This window comes from Sardina pilchardus, chromosome 14 (genome assembly GCF_963854185.1).
Source record: "Sardina pilchardus chromosome 14, fSarPil1.1, whole genome shotgun sequence".
Classification (NCBI taxonomy): domain Eukaryota; kingdom Metazoa; phylum Chordata; class Actinopteri; order Clupeiformes; family Clupeidae; genus Sardina; species Sardina pilchardus.
Genome location: NC_085007.1, coordinates 22,533,692 through 22,551,191, shown reverse-complemented (window position 1 = coordinate 22,551,191; position 17,500 = coordinate 22,533,692). Strand labels below are relative to the sequence as shown.

The 17,500-nt window shown below is 40.4% G+C and overlaps 1 protein-coding gene across 1 annotated transcript in view; it reads right to left on the bottom strand.

Annotated features, from left to right (window-relative positions):
* stom (stomatin) overlaps nucleotides 1–9,912 on the bottom strand; it is a 15,181-nt gene extending 5,269 nt beyond the window's left edge. Inside the window, exons 1-3 of the mRNA XM_062555048.1 lie at nucleotides 9,761–9,912; nucleotides 7,056–7,165; nucleotides 5,553–5,625 (exon numbers count right to left, since the gene is read on the bottom strand). Coding sequence (XP_062411032.1) covers nucleotides 5,553–5,625; nucleotides 7,056–7,165; nucleotides 9,761–9,899 — 322 coding nt within the window. The 5' untranslated portion in view covers nucleotides 9,900–9,912. The remainder of the gene's footprint in view (nucleotides 1–5,552; nucleotides 5,626–7,055; nucleotides 7,166–9,760) is intronic.
* Between the last annotated feature and the right edge of the window lie 7,588 nt (nucleotides 9,913–17,500).

Genomic DNA, 17,500 nt, shown 5'->3' with positions numbered 1-17,500 from the left:
AATGAAACTGATGTAGATGCTGTGTCTGCTAATTTGCAAAGTTGGGTTAACCACAACTAGGCTACTCAAGTAAGCAGTGAAGCTAATAACCACATATACACACATTTTGTGTGGAAATATATTTGTATTAATGTATTTGGCAAGTAAATGTTAAACTGCTACAACACAATTCCGTGATATTCCATGATATAATTCCCAAAAACGAAAAAATTCCCTGACTTTCCATGTCAATTCAATGATATTCCAGAAATACCATGACCTCAGACCATTTGCGTATTTGCGATCTGTTGTGTATGTAGGATTAGGTTTAAACAAAAGTTAATTTATGCCTGGATAGCCTAGATCGTCCAATCATTTGTTACAGTTTTTCTCAAATGCTAAAACACATTTCACAAACATTTCCTCCATGTTCCCCAATGTCTAAACACAATACCCTTTTTTAAAGCTACATAAGCACAACCACACTTTCTCACTTCAAAACTCAAACTTTCACACCAAAAGAGCAGCTCGAAGCTTTCAAAAATGTGAACACTATAAACATCATTACACACTACAGCAAAACAATTGAAAACACAATGCTCAATTTGTGAGAAGGTTCTTTGTTTCATAACTGCCAATGCATATTTTTAAAAAAAACATTAGAGTAACGGATCTTCTTAGATCTCTGCAGAGGATTAGGCATTTGAAGAGTTCTTTTCCAAAACGCTATATCCACCATTTTACTAATGAATTTTCATAAATATATTTTTTAAATTTTGTTTTTCAAGTAATCTCAGTGAAACTGTATTGGGTTATGTTTAGTTACAGTAATTTATCTTTACTCAATAAAAACAAAACAATTGCACTTTTATTACCTGAAACACACAATTACTGTAAATACAGTAATATGATTTGTTACAGTACAGTAATGTCTATAAAATGGATTGCGTTTTGGAGAGGAGCTCTTCATTTAGAGTTGTGAGTTTCATATAAAGAGTACAGAAAATTCTCCAAGTACACTACTGTAACACAACTCAATGCAAAAAAACTGAATCTATTGCACACAACAGTACACAACAGAAAACGTGATCAGGGTGTGAAGTTCATTTATTTTCTTCATTCACACCACACACACACACACCACAGTCACTGTGCGCATTAGCAACAAGTGTCTTCATTTTTTAGTCGTTATTTGTAATGAATGACGCCACAGGTGTGTTCATTGTGTTCAGTTATTGCTGACTGTGGCAAGCATTTTGCATCACATGAGCTTTCATTTGAGAATATGTTTAGCAACATGTGTTTTAGCAAGGAAAAATGTGCTTAGATTTATGAGAACGGAGGATTGTGTTTTGTGAATTGTGTCTTCATGTGAAATGTGTTTATGGTATTGAAAAATTGAGGCTAGATTTAGTAAATGTGTTTAGACAACTGGTCATTTGGTTTAGAGGATTGGCTTTTGTGTTTTAGCATTTGAGAAAAACTGTAAATTACTCCTCAAAGAATCAGTTTTTATACACACAATAAAATAATTGTTTAGCTCTAGGGGTGTGAATCTCTCATGTGAAAGACGATACGATTCGCATCTAGATACATTGTCACGATACGATTCAAAAAAAGATACATGTTAATAGCAAACGATTCGGTACGATTCAATTCGATGCGATTCGATGCAATTCGATGCGGTTCAATAATCAAAAGCATTCTGAAAGTTATTTTTCATTGTGCACATTCACTTTACAATTGTGCACATTTTACATGATCAAGTTAATGGTTATCAATAGGACAAACAACTTGATGTATGAACATGACAAAACATTTTATTGTGAAAAGGTGAGGTTTTTCATATAATATTTTAGTAATGGCACACACTGAGGACACCATAAAGAAATAAACAGAAGAAACACATATCTCTGTATATGTTGCATAAAAAAAATAAAGACCAAAGAGGTGTCGTTACAAAAGAAAATAAAGCAGTGCTTTGCCCTTGGCCTTTTCTCATGTAAAAGAATAAATGATTCTCTGCTTATCTCCCTCAACAATGGAATTCTCTTCTCTGATTGGCTGATGGGGTGGCCATTAACTTCGTATAATCTGCTACCTTTGAAGTAGTTCCCGTATCACACTTGAATATTAATTCGCCAAACTCGTTGCGAAGTTTAAATGAACTGTCACGTTGCATCCAAGCTGAAATACAGACGTGCAGAACCATAGTAACATTGTAGCATATGACGGAGGTGGATTGTAGCTAGTTGGATGCCATGTAGGCTATAAAAGTAGCGATCTTTCAAAGTTAAAGTTAATCAGAATCCTGGGATATGCCCGCTTGACAACGGGAGAGATAGAACCAGAGCCATATAAAGAGACCTTCTCTTTTGAAAAAGCCAAACGACTTCCAAACTTTGGATTTAAGTTTCGCCGGCGCGTTGAATATAGGTTCGGAGTTGTCAGAAATCTTTTCTGAGGAAGACTAGCATCTCATTCCTTCAGGGCACGTTTCGTTGGAATGGATAGACGAACGTGATAGGCTATGCCATCTTTGACCAATGAGAGGCTGTCATTGTTCTCAAATCAAAATTGGGATGCACACAGCCACGCACCAGGCCAGGAAATCGAGTATTTCATAAGAGACGGTCAAGTCAGAAACGTTTGCGAATGTGAACCGATTTGTTTCTTTTAAATCGAAACAATAACCGATTCATGTCATGAAAAATTCGAAACGAGGCTTGATGCATCGATGTAGTCGTCTTTTACAGGTTAAAAACGAATATCGATATGTATCGGTTATTTTTTACACCCCTATTTAGCTCATATAGTTCGACTGGCCTTGGGGTTGTTCCAGGACAACACCAGGCATCATCCACCAAGCATCTGGCCATTAGCAAGACTGCAAACTACAGCACTTCTCTTTATACAACAAAAGTCCCTGGGATACATCATGGAAAATTCCACTGGCTCCCAGTTATTTATTTATTTATTTATTTTGCTCTAAACCAAACATCTATGTATGGCATGAGAACTGCTCACAAGGAAACGCATAATTTGGTAAATATAAACAATTACTGTATCGTTTAAAGGGAGAGGACATAGCACTCTAATCTTTTCAAGTCACTTTTTTGAAAGCCCAATCCCACATAGCATATGTTGTTCAGTCTCACATGCACGTTAATATTTGTGAATAGAATTGCTTTCTAACGCTGCATTACACCGAGGAACTGAAATCCATACATCAGTATAACCGTATAAGACAAATATACGTGTACTTCAAATGTCACTGTTGTTTTTCCACGGGACCAACAGTTACAGGCATTCTAAGCCTGAAGAGAGGCCACTGACAGGTGTACTATGTCTCATGTTTCACATGGCTGCCATTGTTATTTGGGCTATCTCATACCCAGCTACTTACACGGGTCAAATAGCTTACTAAATAAAGCCGTATTGGGACCACTGACTCCAACAGATCCCCACCAGCTCCCTCGCACTTCACTTCTTGTCCCGTGTGTATTTAGCTGAAGGCCCCCAAGCTCACATGACTGTGAGTCCCTGCTTTAGAGTTTCACTGATTGGGTAAACATTTGGCCGTTTGTGGGCGGCGGTCAGGTTTTGAATAGCTTCCTCAACAAGAATCTCTTCCAGATGTAGGTATGCAGAGCACAACACAGGAGACCCAAGCTCTTCTGAGTATGTGTGGAAACAAAGTTCACTTTGATCGCTGCACAATACCACCACTGAAACAACAGTAGGAGTGGGGCTGCTTTTGCATAAGCAGCAGTGTGCTGACCACATACTGCTGGGGTTCGGCAACCCCCTTCTCTCTAACTTCGCTTCCTGTCTATCGACATTGTCTACTAAATTAAAGTAGGTCTACTGCTCTTAAAAAAAAAGAGAAAAACTGCCTCAATTCCTAGTGCTTTAGAAAGTGTGGCCTACACTTTAAAGTCTAGATTGTATCCATTGACAGTGAAATTCTACAGTAATTAAAAAGCAGGGGATGGTTTAAGTCTGCTCAGCATCAGACCTTTCAGCCGCCAGCAACCTTTAGGAAGCCACGCTCTGCTTGGAGACAATGGCCTTGCTCAATCTCTAGCTGGAGGCCAGGCTGCTGCACTGCTGGGCATGCCTGTTGTTCGTTGTGATCGCGGATATTCACGCAGTCACAATAAGTAATCTGAGTCATATGTGTAGGTATGCCATAAGGACATGATAGATAGATAGATACTTTATTGATCCCCAAGGGGAAATTCAAGACTTTATAATTTATAATTTTACTTTATAATTTTACTACATTATTTTATTTCATCAGTACAGTGAAACATGTCCCTCTAGAAACAAGTCACCGTGGCTAGGAAAGCTGGGGTCCAGAAGTGCTTGGGCTTATGTTTGCGCATCTTGTTGATAGATTCATTGGGCACAGTACTGTATTGAGTACTGTATGATAAACAACGTACAGTTCCATGTCACAGTTCACACAATTCTGTCTTCTAGTCTAGTCTAGTCTGTTCCTGTAAAGGCTGTGGCAAGGGGGGTAAAGGAAATGTATATGGTTGGCATGGTTTAACACCTGTCACACCATTACAGGAAAAAACAAGACACGAACATTGTTAGAAAACGAGAATATAGCATATTCAGCAGATGCTTTTATCCAAAACAACAGGGGCTCGCAGAGTTCGGATATCTTTACAACGCTAACTGCTGCCCCAGCATGTATGTGAAATAAGTTTTTAAGGTTTTTCTCAGTCGTAATCTGTTACAACATGTACATGTGTCATAACTCTTGAAATCATCTGCTGTTTCCAACCCTACTCCTGTTGTCAGAATTTGTTTCTATATCCAGACTGGCCCTAAATTAGTTATGATCTTTATTTAGAAGTAGTAGTAGCAATCTTAACTCCTGTAGATCATATGTGGAGCAATATAAAAATCAATAGACAATCAAGTAATGCAAGAGGAGTAGCAAGACTGGTTAACCACTAAGTGAAAGGAGCTCCACTTTAACGCATTACAGAGGATGAACACTCCAGACACCTTTTTTTACAGAATCACATGATCTCAGAAAAAGAAATGAAGATGCAGAGATGCAGAAGATATAGAGCTAAAGGTGCTACTTCCTACTAAAACGTAGATTTTTCCCCCCATCAAACAACACATTCACTATAAATGCATGATTGGCAACACTCAGATTCTGACTCCTCTAGTTAAGCGAAAAATAAAATTCACTATACAGTAATTTCCCGCATATAATGTAAGCCGCATTGTGTATAAGCAGTGTTTTATGCAAGTTAAAAGAAACAAAACCATATTAACACCATATTAACTGCCCCCCTGTATAAACCTCTTCTCTGAAGAAATTTAGCAAAATCGATGTATAAGCCGCTGCTAATAGTCGGGAAATTACGGTAAGTACGTGTCGTCATGAGTGGTACAACAAAGTGGCACAACAACACTCTGCAGGATACTATATACAGTACTTTCCAAGAGTCTGTGTATCAAAAGTTGTAGCTATAGTTCATAATGTAATATAGTATACCTTTCATATGATACTGCAGTGTAACATAGTGTACTTAGGTTCTCACCTGGCCCCTTAGCACCTCCTTTGAGAATTCGTCCTAAACGGAAGATGATGGCTCTCTCATACTCTTTCACTATCTGAATGTAACACAGAAAGATGTGGTTATTCATTACATTATACAGTTAGATTTACAGAAACTAGCTATATTCATTCACTGTTTTTATATTTTAAAAAGTTATTCAGGAGGAAAAGGGTTTTTTCTGTTACTCCCGGACAAATAAGCTTACACTGTTTTGAACTATCCCCAAAATCCCCAAATCTGATGACTGATGCAGTACAATAGAGTTCAACCCAGGTTCAACCAAGGAAGCTACATTTCCTTTCAATTTAGCAGAATGTAAGAGGGCACTGTCCTTGTGTAAGAGGACTAGAACAACCATTTCATTTCAGTGATGAAATAATAGATTTTCACTAGTCAATTGGACCAGAAACTCAAATTCAGAAAATTGAACTGGCAATGATAGCTGACATAGAATGATAGAATGTCTTTCAGACTGATTGAAATCAGACTCAAGAGTCTGGGGACTCATGATTAGGAAACATTTCCAACTTTGAAATCATTGGTCCAGCCTAACCAATGACGTTGAACAGGGATTCCTGACGTTACTTGTCTAAACTTTAAAACTGATAATAAACAACATCGGCAGTCAGGAAATAACATATGTAGGCCTAACTAATATTTACACATTCTTCCAGCAGCAATTGTGTGTGTAGTCTGTGTAGTGTAGAATGGTTGATGTTTGCAGGTGCTGCTACTACCGTTTACCACAGCCCCTTTCAATTTCAAAACTATAGCGCCATCCCTTCTCCTTGCTGACCAGCCAGACTATTTGAGGTCTAATGGAAACGTTAGTAAATTATGGTGCTCCAGATTAGTATCTCCCTGAAAAGAGATGCTTTGTCAAGGCTTTTGTCCAGGCTTCGTCTAAGCGAGTCCAGGCTAGCCATCTTTGCCCATCTAAGGAAATACGGATCTCCTGATATGGGCAAAGATGACAACCAGATCTCTGTATATGGGCAAAGATAGCAGCTTATGAGTCCTTTTTGTAAGCGAATTTCAGAGGTCTATTATTTCCAAGTCGCACTGAGGCAACTGTCTGTTTTGATTAAAATATCAACAAATGTGAAGACATTCAAAATCACTTACAGCATCTTTAAATAACTTTACAGACAGGGCACTGGCATATAGGGCACTTTATGCACACCCTTGAATTCCCCCTTGGGGATCAATAAAGTATCCATCTATCTATCTCTATCTATCTATCTACCCATATGGAGAGAGGGAACAGGGTCAGAGTCAGCAGGATGGAGATTAGTTTGCTAGTTTCAGTATACACATAGCATTCAAATGTTGAAAGATGCTCTTGGTATGGTATCGGAAGAGCAACGAGACAACAAATATTGCCACGCTTTGAGCAAACATCATATGTTGCCTACAGTTAACACCTACACCAACATCAATTAAATTCCGTTTTATGTAACTTTTCAAACTGGGACTCAAGGCTACCTTTATGCACATCCATATGGAGAGAGGGAAGGTGGCCAAAGTCAGCAAGATGGACATTAGTACCAGGAACCATCCACACAGACCAATGTTCGAGTCTGCTTCCTCCAGAGCTAGAACAATCAGAGAGAGGGAGGGAGAGAGAGAGAGAGAGAGAGAGAGAGAGAGAGAGAGAGAGAGAGAGAGACTGTCTTTCAACTGATGTCCACAGTGTCTGTTATCATCAAACCAAAAGTAAACAGTTGAGGCTATTCCATACTGTATTTACATCATAACATGATCAAGACACACCTGTGTATAAATATGAGGTCAATGAGGTCCGTGCTCTCATGAGACATCTACACATACAGCCCTCAGGGCTGGACTGACTTTGTTGAATTGGACTATTGAGACGTTTGCTGTATTTTACAAAAAGGATATGCCTTTGGATATTTCAAATAAAAAACGGAAGGAAAATTAGTCAGAATGCTCATTATTTTCCTTAATGTTTGCAATATTCCGCAAAAGTTATGTGATCAAAGTAATGTGTAATGTGCTTTCTTAGAATAATTTTACAAATGTTGCGGTTAAACTTATGAGCACAGTTACAGTATGTGTCACTGTGCACAGCATTGCTTAATAGTTTATATGAAAATATTGATTTTTGGTTGAGACAGGATACAGGCAAAGCTAAAATGTGTCATGTAGAATCTACAATATGTTATAGACCATACATTACAATACAATACAGACGGCCACACGGATCATTACTTAAACAACTTGGAACTTTATGCATTCTTGAACTTGCTATTTACCAACTGTTTGCATAATAGGCTGTCGTCTAAGTGGCAGTCAATTGTCAGAATTGAACTGTTATGACAGGCAATAGACATATTTATTTCAAACGGGGTCGAACTCTCATACTGGCCTACTGAAAAAAATGGTTTAAATTGCGCCAGAGAGCGCAATCATGGCCTACGCGTATACACACATAGGCATACACTCTTGTCTTTTTCTCAGCTGTCATAGCATAGAGTCATACGTCACGTGTCATAGTAATACCGGAGTCCTTCAATAGAGCTCCCCAGTCCCGCCCACAGCCTAGTCCGGAAGTAAAAATCCAATACAATTTCTCCATTGACAATTGGAGAATAAGCCATAACATCGTAACCGTCCATGGTAGACTTAAAACCAGCTACGATGTGACTAAGCGATTATACCTGCTCATATAGATGTCAAAAGTTAATGGGGGCATCAACCTTGTTTTGAGAAAACAATGCTTTATTCACGATTTAACGAGAGAGTACTACACTACCCGACACCCTAACGTGTAAAACTGGTGAAAGCAGAGCCTTTGATTGGTAGAGATCGCCGTTGCCATGGCAATGCCAAACAAACTGTACTCAGCTTTTCCCGCGCCTATCGTCCAGCTTCGTCTCGCTGGAACTTCAAAACTTAAAATGGCTGCAGGGCTGATCAGGACCGATGTGTGGTCTTCCGAAAAATAACGGTTTTCTCATCTTGAAGGTTGAATTTACTCAATGGAAACGGTAGGAAGTAATCATCTTCTTTTCTCAGATTAATATGGAACCATGTTAAACTATCTTTAGGCTGCAAATGTTGGAAATGTGTTTACGTTTGCAAAGCATCCTGGGATTTGAGTTCTCTATCTCGGAATTTAAGATATGTACACAGTCTTGTACCTTTCGCTTTTTTTACATTTTCTGTTCATTTTTTCACTCGAAATTATAAGTTATATGCTTATGAGTCACATCGTAGCTGGTTAGCCTAAGGCATGGTCTAAAACTCTTTATATCCGAATTTTTCCAGAAGTCAACGGGAGAAATGAATGAGAATTTTACTTCCGGACAAGCACCTCTCTCGGAGGAGGGGCGGGACTGGGGAGCTCTATAAAGTATTGCCTAAAACTAACGAAGGGGCCTAATGAGTGACTGTAACAGAATTACTGCCCTCATATGTTGCTAAATTAAAGCGACAAATTACAATAGGTCTATTACAAAATACCAATGACATGTCAAGCCATCGCTCAAGACGATCTGTTTTTCAAATCCAAGTCCAAGTCAGCCTATTCTAATCCTAGGCCAAATGTCCATCCAACATCTTTGTTTTAAGTTTACGCCTGGCTTCACAGCTCACTTGTCAAGTTAATATGGGTGAGTGGCACGCATGGTGGCACGCCCATGCGTCCTATTCCGACAGGACGTGTTAAATAAACAAACAGCCTACCCTACAAACCGATGTGGCAGTTAAAATGACTTTCTCATTTAATCGTGTGGCAAGGAAACGTAGCCTATTCTACGGAATTAATTCAGTTTTTAGCATTCATAGTAGGCTATTGATCACATCGATACTGCTGTAGACTTATCTGCTAGGCTACAGACTAAGCGTAAAATATGCTAGCTATGTGGCTAGCACATTGAACAACAATTACCACCAGTAGCTACTACCAAAGTTATCCAGTTAACGATAATTATACTAAAGCCATGTCCTAAATTAATCCTGACAACTTCATAGCATCTCCACATCTGCTCCATAGTCATTGTGCGTCATAAACTCCGCTGTGGTAACATTAGTTTGCCTCCGCCTCGTCCATTAATTGCGAGTAACGGGACACCTCCGTGGCCCGTTATCAATAAACAAGGTTTGTTTGCTTCGAGTTAAGTAAAGCGCTGTGGCCAATCGAACCGACTTATGTTGTTTAACCTTACCTTGCCTTTCTTTGTCATTCGTACGACTACGCGTTAGAGATGGTTCACTATGATCTGCCATGTTTTCGGAGGTTAACACACTGTATCTGGTACGTCCACTCAACGCGGCGCTATTCTGATTCCCATGTAAACCCTCCATGAGGAAATTAAGCTATCTCCTCCCCGTCGGAGAGGCATGGTCAATTGTGGGAGGATCTTAAAGGTACAGAGCGTTAGGTTTTAGGCCTAGGCTATTTGCTGAATGGGGATCAAGTTGTTCACAAGACTACAAATGTCTAGTTCCAGGGATGTATGTTGCGCACTGGTGCATTTTGGAACAGGAGGGGTCTATCCCCGAGCTGGACTTGGTTCCAGCAAAGATCGTATAGTTACTGGTTCCAGTGAAAGGAATCCAGAATGCTTCAGCATTAACCAAGAGATTTTGGACAATTCCATGCTCCCAACTTTGTGGGAAGTTTGGTAATGACCACTTCCTATTCCAACATGACTGTGCACCAGTGCACAAAGCAAGGTCCATAAAGGCATGGATGACAGAGTTTTGTGTGAATGAACTTGACTGGCCTGAACAGACTCCTGAACTCAACCCAACAGAACACCTTTGGGATGAAAGTGGATCCACCAGTCACCTCGTCCAACATCTGTGTGTGACCTCACAAATGTGCTTCTAAAGAATGGTTAAGAAAAATCAATGTGGAAAGTTTTCCCAGAAGAGTTGAAGCTGTCAGCTGCAAAGAGTGGACCGACATCATAATAAACCCTATGGATTAAGAACGGATGTAAACTTCATATGTGAGTCAAGGGTCAAGACAGGTGAGCGAATACTTTTGACAATATAGTGTATTATATTCTTCAGGTCATGATGAACAAAGAAATATTTGACACCATGAATGAAGAATGTTGGAAGCTCATGGTAGTGTTGCCATTTTAACTAACTCATGAATTATCGTGTTGCATCACTGGCCTTTGGCTTCTCTCTGTCTCTCTCTCTCTCTCTCTCTCTCTCTCTCTCTCTCTGTGTCTTTCTTTCTTTGTGGTTTGTTATTTTCTTTATTTGATACATTGTTTTATTTGGTGTATTTGACATTATAACTTGGTAACTTTTGGTAAAGATTAAGTTCAAGTTTGTTGTTTGTTTGAGGTTACGTTTACTTTCTCCTTTGTTCCTTTATTGAAGGATAATCACTGATATTAGGCCTACTTTACTTTTACATTCAAAGGCTCAATGCATAATAAAATGGTTAATTTACAAAAAAAAAATAATGTTGTGTTGTATGCATCACCTCATTCCTTTATATCTTATGAATCATCAGGAATTGACATAACAAGACAAGATAGTAAGATGAACTTTATTGTTCCAGATGGGAAATTGGTCTTGGGCATTACAGTGCTATAGCCTATCATAAAAATTAAAATAAAACACCAATTCATGAATACCACATAAAAGACAACAATAGAATTACAGTGGGCACAGCAGACATAATGATACCGCCAACTCTAAGTAGAGAAATACTCCTAACCACTGATTGCACATTTCCCAAAGAGTTAATAGAAACCCCTATATTCAAAACTCAAAAATACAGTGACATTTTAAATTCATCACAAGAGTAAATCATCAGCATACAAAACTTCTCTTAACATTGTAAAACGTTGCACAGTTTGACATTCTTGTTTGAGGTCACGAATGTCAAACTATGAACTCATGTAAATTCCTGATGATTTATCAGATATTAAGGAACGAAGTTACACATATCATTAATCAATTAATGCATGAATTCCTGATAATTAATGTAAAAGGATCAGCCATACCGTAAAGTGTCACTAAAATTCTTCTCAGCAGCACCCCCTATTGGCAGGTTCATAACATGAATAGAAAAAAAATACACATTTCCCTCACAGGCTTAGCCATGGGTTACTATAAACTAATTAAATTATTTGTGACAGCTGTCAAACGACATTTAAGCCTACCAATGGCAATTTCACAATGTGAGACAAAAGACAATCATCGCTTATTGACACTAGTTCTTTCTCCATAGTTATTTTAGATGAATAATGGAATATGATTCATGGATATAATTTTTTGACCTCTGTGACCTGCCCTGCCTGTAATCCTTTATGTTCTATATATCGTTGTCAATCAATTTAAAAACATAATCTATTCAGTTACATATTCTGTGATTGATTAATCTACTGTAAATTAATCGCATACATCATTTTTGCAGCGAAAGTATTTAAAATATTTCAATTCAAATGAATCATTGAATAATCAGCATTAGTGAGGCATTTCAGGCCACAGTTACTATATAACCTTGGGGACACAATGAAAATAAAATAACACTCCCCTTAATTTCAACAACATTTCTTTGCATTGATGTGGTACTTTAAAGTTGACGAATTCCCATGATATGCAAATTCCTTGCTGCAGACTTCATACAGTATGACCAATTTCTGTTTACAGAGACAACATTATTTTGTGACTAGCGTCATAACCTCGTATCTCACTTTACGGCTCCCTAATTTCCTTTTTTTCTGAAACAAATGCTAAAATGATGTCATGACTGAATCTTGACTAATCAGAGATGCGTTACATCCACAGATGCCTCAGAGGATGGTAAATATTGCAGAGAGAGGGGCTCTTCAGTCACAGTGGTCTTGGGGTCTTTTTGTGTTCCTGTGGTAGGCTAGTGACTAATGTCTGAGTGTATCCTTGTCAGGATAGGACACAGTGTGGCCATTTCCTCAAGTGTTTATGCACACAGAATACAGATGTCAGCATACCCCAAAGGAGAACATACTGATTACCTTTACCTCAGGGGAAATCAGATAGGGAATGATTACTTGTCCTACTCTATTGGATAACCACACAGTAGATTAGATACATAACAAAGAGTTGGGTCATGATGCGTATGCTAAACCCAGTAGCCTACCACTTTCTCTGAATTCTGATCACTATGACCTATATAGTTCCACAGGACATCTGTAATGATCAGGTTCACAAAATGAACTGAAATTATACAATCCTGAATGCTATATGCCAAATATCTGTCACAAATCATCTCTGATATATCACAGTGTCATGAACAGGTCTCATAGACTGAAAATAATTAGGCTAATAAATCTTTTAAAATCATATCATGCATGTTTTTAAATATGCTTCTTATGTCATGACAGAAGTTCAAGGTCTATGATTTATCATATGCACAATTGTCACTCAGTGTGCTTTACACTTCAAAGGACATTGAATCAGTAATGACAAGGATTCTAAATTGATTAATAATAATGACAATAGCAAATAAACAGCACCACAAAGACACAATATTAGTCATTAAAACGGAACAAACAAACAAACAATTGAAAAAATGAAAAGGACTTCCAAGGTTAAATAACATAGTCACTGTACACTTCACAACCCACTAATAACAGCCCACTATGCATGAGTTACTGTATTTATTGTATGTATTTAAGGTAGCCTACTAAATCCAAAGCACACTACAGCTGGACATCTGTGTTTGCTTGACATTGCTGCACACTGGCCCACTTAACCTTTTTTTCATGTTTTTTTTTTTTTTGTTTTACCACAATGGGGAAAAAAAAGCATTACAATCATACAACACTGTAAAACTATAATGTAAACGATGAGAAAATGCAGATATTGTTAAAAGTAAATCTTTCCTCAGCTGAAAGGTGCTGCGTCCGGCCTCGTGAGTGTTATTCCCCAGTAAAACACGTCATTACCAGCGTCCTGCCCCCAGGCTAGTTGGCCTTTCACAGTCAAGAGTTCCCCCCAGACATGAGCTTTCCACTACCGAAGCTATACCGACAAAAAAAACACGTTAAAGATGAATCTTAATTTCACATTAACAGCGATCAGGTCAGGGGATAGGGGGCCGGGCCTGTGGCGACCCTCACAGCTGTACGGTCAAAGTGACCGCAGCTCACCGCTGCCCATTCCTCGGCGCCTTGGCCACTCTTTTCCTGGGCGTCGGTCCAGAATGGCTGCCTCTCGCTCCTAGCCCCCAAAAAAACACCCCCACACACCCCACCCCTTTACCCAACTCCATCCCTCTCTCTCTGCAACCCACACCCCCGCCCGGCTCCTTGAGGTGCGATTATCCGGAGAAAGTAAGGGTAGCGGAGGCAGGGCGCGTTGGCGTGGCCGGGGCCTCTGTGGCGGATAATCCTCTTTTAATTAGGCTAAGGAGAGGGGGATCGGGGACCCCCCCGGAGGCGGCGCAGCGCGCTGACAAAGCGCCACGCTGGGACGAGCGCGCCCGTGCCGACGGGCAAGCTGCCCGCTAGCGCCTGGCGCCCGGCCTCTCGAGCGTGAAAAACTGCTCTTCCTTTCACCTGACCACTACCTGAGATTTGACCTTTTTGCTCTCTTGATGCTACAGGATTTGATTTTTTCAACTCTCTCCCTCCCCCTCTCTCTCTATCTCTCTATCTCTGTTTCTCTCTCTCTATCTCTCTCTCTCTCTTTCTATATACTGTATCTATCTTTTCTTCATCCTTATCCGCCCTGAGAGATAGTCTTGCCTCACTGGATGTCTTAGAGAGGATGTGTGCTTTGCTCTTCTTTTTTTTTTTTTAGTAAGAGTCTTCATCCATCTCTTTACCTGCTCTTATCCTCTCCCTCTCTTCCTAATATCCCCCTCTTTCTGTGTTTCTCTCTGTCTTACTTTTTCTCCTTCTGGACTCCTTCTCCCTTCATGTAGCACGGTAATCACCTCTCTCCTCTCCACAGTCTCTCTTTGTCTCCCACTATCAATCTCTCCTCTCACTCATTAGCTGGTGCCGAACGATTTCTGTCCCTCCTGAGGATAGGGATTGGCACTAGCAGGAGACGAGAGGTCCAGCCCCAGCAGGACCGGCCCTGCGCTCCATTCAACCATGAGAGAGAGAGAGAGAGAGAGAGAGAGAGAGAGAGAGAAACGTGGGAGAGAGTAAAACCATTTCAAACAGAAAAGCCACCATGCGGGTACTAATGTGATGACGATTCCTGCTCTCTCTTCCTCTGTTTTCTCCCTGTTTTTTCCTATTATTATTATTATTATTATTATCATTATTATCATCATACCAGACTGTAAACTGGTATGATATGCCCTTTGAGAGATTGGGTGATAACCTAATGATAGACTTTTTTGAAATAACAATTCTGAACGACAAGTTTTGTTTCTGTCATGATATGCCTGTTCAGTATATTTAGCTTGGATCATTGCAATCTCCTCAGTAAAGCAATGCTAAAGGGCAACATTTTTTGGGACCCACTAGGCTGCAGGTGCAAAAGTAAGCCAGTAGAGGGGGATGTTGCATTTCAAACCACAGAGCATCAACAACAAAGTCAGGAAGACTAAACAAATCAAGAACGACTGCCATATCACTATCCATAAGAGGGGAAATACTGACTGTTCACCAGAACATGAAGACATGGAAGGTTTGTTTTCGCATATGACATTAATTATACAGTAATAATATGTCACAGATCATTCAGCTATACATAACTGGATCTAACAAATAAGATGTGTAATGAAAATACACAAGACCTTCCCGACCTCTCTCCTGCTTTAATAAAAGTATTAATCTCGACAGAGAAATTATATTTAATTTCACAATTTAATGCCGTTAATTTTTTAGCAAATGCACGGTCAACCAAATGCTTTGGTCATATGTGGTCAATGTACCCATTACGTGATCATAATTTTTCTAAAACTTAAACTTTATACTGTATTTCCCGCAAGGTCGTAGTTGTCCTTATCTATGAACAAGAAAACAATGGGGTTTTTAAACACAGAAGTGTGAAAAATATTTGGGTGAATGGGAGTGTAGCTACATCTTCAAACATCTTTCTGCTTTGGGTCATCTGTGGTCACTGGCCTTAAAAAAAACAGAAGAAATATTTGTCATAAATAAATCCATGGAAATGAAAACAGCAGCGTATTGCATTATAGAATAATGCCCATTTCACAGTGTCAAATGCAGGTACAGCAGTGACACCTCTTCCAGAATTGTATTATTCTTGTTATGCTGTGTGTGCTGTCTGCTTTTCTAAGAACCTGACCACATACATGGCAACAGTCATATTGTGTTGTTCCTCTGTGTGAGTGTGTGTATGTGTGTGTAGATATGCTACTGTGTGTGAAGTATGTTTGTGTGTGTCTGAAATAATGCTTCTCTCTCTCTCTCTCTCTCTCTCTCTCTCTCTCTCTCTCTCTCTCGCTCGCTTGCTCTCTCTGTGTCTATTGTCTGTGTGTGTGTGTGTGTGTGTGTGAGAGAGAGTGACTCTTTCCACAGGTAGCATCTCCAAAGGCATTGTGCATTCTATTCCATCTCCTCCAGTGAAATGAGTTGGGCGCGAGCAACAGAGGGGAGCGCTGGCCGCTCGGCTGTTCTCCCCTGGGCCGCCGTACATAAAACATAAAAAGCCCGGCCTATATGAAAAATGCACAGAGCACTGGGCCATAATGTGCCTGATACCCTGCTGCTGTCGGGAGAGACGGGAGAGAGAGTGAGAGAGAGAGAGAGAGAGAGAGAGAGAGAGAGTGGGGGGATGAAAGAGGGAGAGTACAAAAAAGAAAGGAAGAGAGAGGGGACTTCTTCAGATAGATCCCTTTCCGTCTCTGTTTTCTCTCTCTCTCTCTCTCTCTCTCTCTCTCTCTCTCTCTCTCCCTCAAATTCTCTTCTCCAGGAGCGCGTTTGACGCTCGGTGTCTTGATGGCTTCCTGCACAAACATTTACTCACCGTGCTCGGAGCGCTGCCCGCGTTGCAAAGATTGATTGTTCGTTCGGTGTGCCACCCCCCATCCCCCCCCACCCCCCACCACCACTACCACCTCAACACACACTCACACACACACACACCTCCCCACCCCTATACCTCGCTGCCTGATTCATTGGTCCAGTGCAGAAATCAAATGGAATCTTTGAAACAAAGGGAATCGCGAGGAGCGCGGCGGAAATTGTTATGTGTGGCACCGGAGAACAGAGAAGAAGGGGGGAAAAAACACTTGGTAACAAGGTGTAAAGGACGACAGAGAGGATATATCTCTTCAGTACACTCATAACTGCCCTGTGTGTGTGTGTGTGTGTGTGTGTGTGTGTGTGTGTGTGTGTTTTATTAGAGGTGAATAAGAATGAGATCAGAATAAGGAAACAGTAATGTGCATAATGTGGAACAGGAAGACAAGCATAGCTGATAGAAAAAAAAGGCCGACAGAAAGAGACAGAGAGAGAGAGAGAGAGAGAGAGAGAGAGAGAGCAAGAGATGGAGAGATATTACCAGTCTGTGGAAGTCTTCACCCAGCAGCGAGTCTGATCGAAACAGACATTACTTTGCCTGCAAGGTGACCCACAGCTTTTACCCCAGTCTTTTCCAACCAACTACACCAGCCAAGTCAAATCAATCCCCGGCATCTAATTTCATGCAGAAAAGTGTGTGGCAGGGGAGAGAGGCCTCACTCACTCACACACACACACACACACACACACACACACACACACACACGCACACACATAACACATACACATGGATGCCTGCGATGTTTTGATCAATATGTGAGTGTGGAAATGAGGAAATGAGAAGGGTTTAGAAGGCTGGCGAGCGGACTGCGAATGAACAGCTGCCGCCCCCGAGCAGCTCGAGTGGAAGCGCTCGCGCAGGCAAGGCGCGCTGACCCGAGGGAACACGGGTCAGACGGTGAGCCGGGGTACCTTTCCGCGGATAACAACACCTCCTGCACACACGCA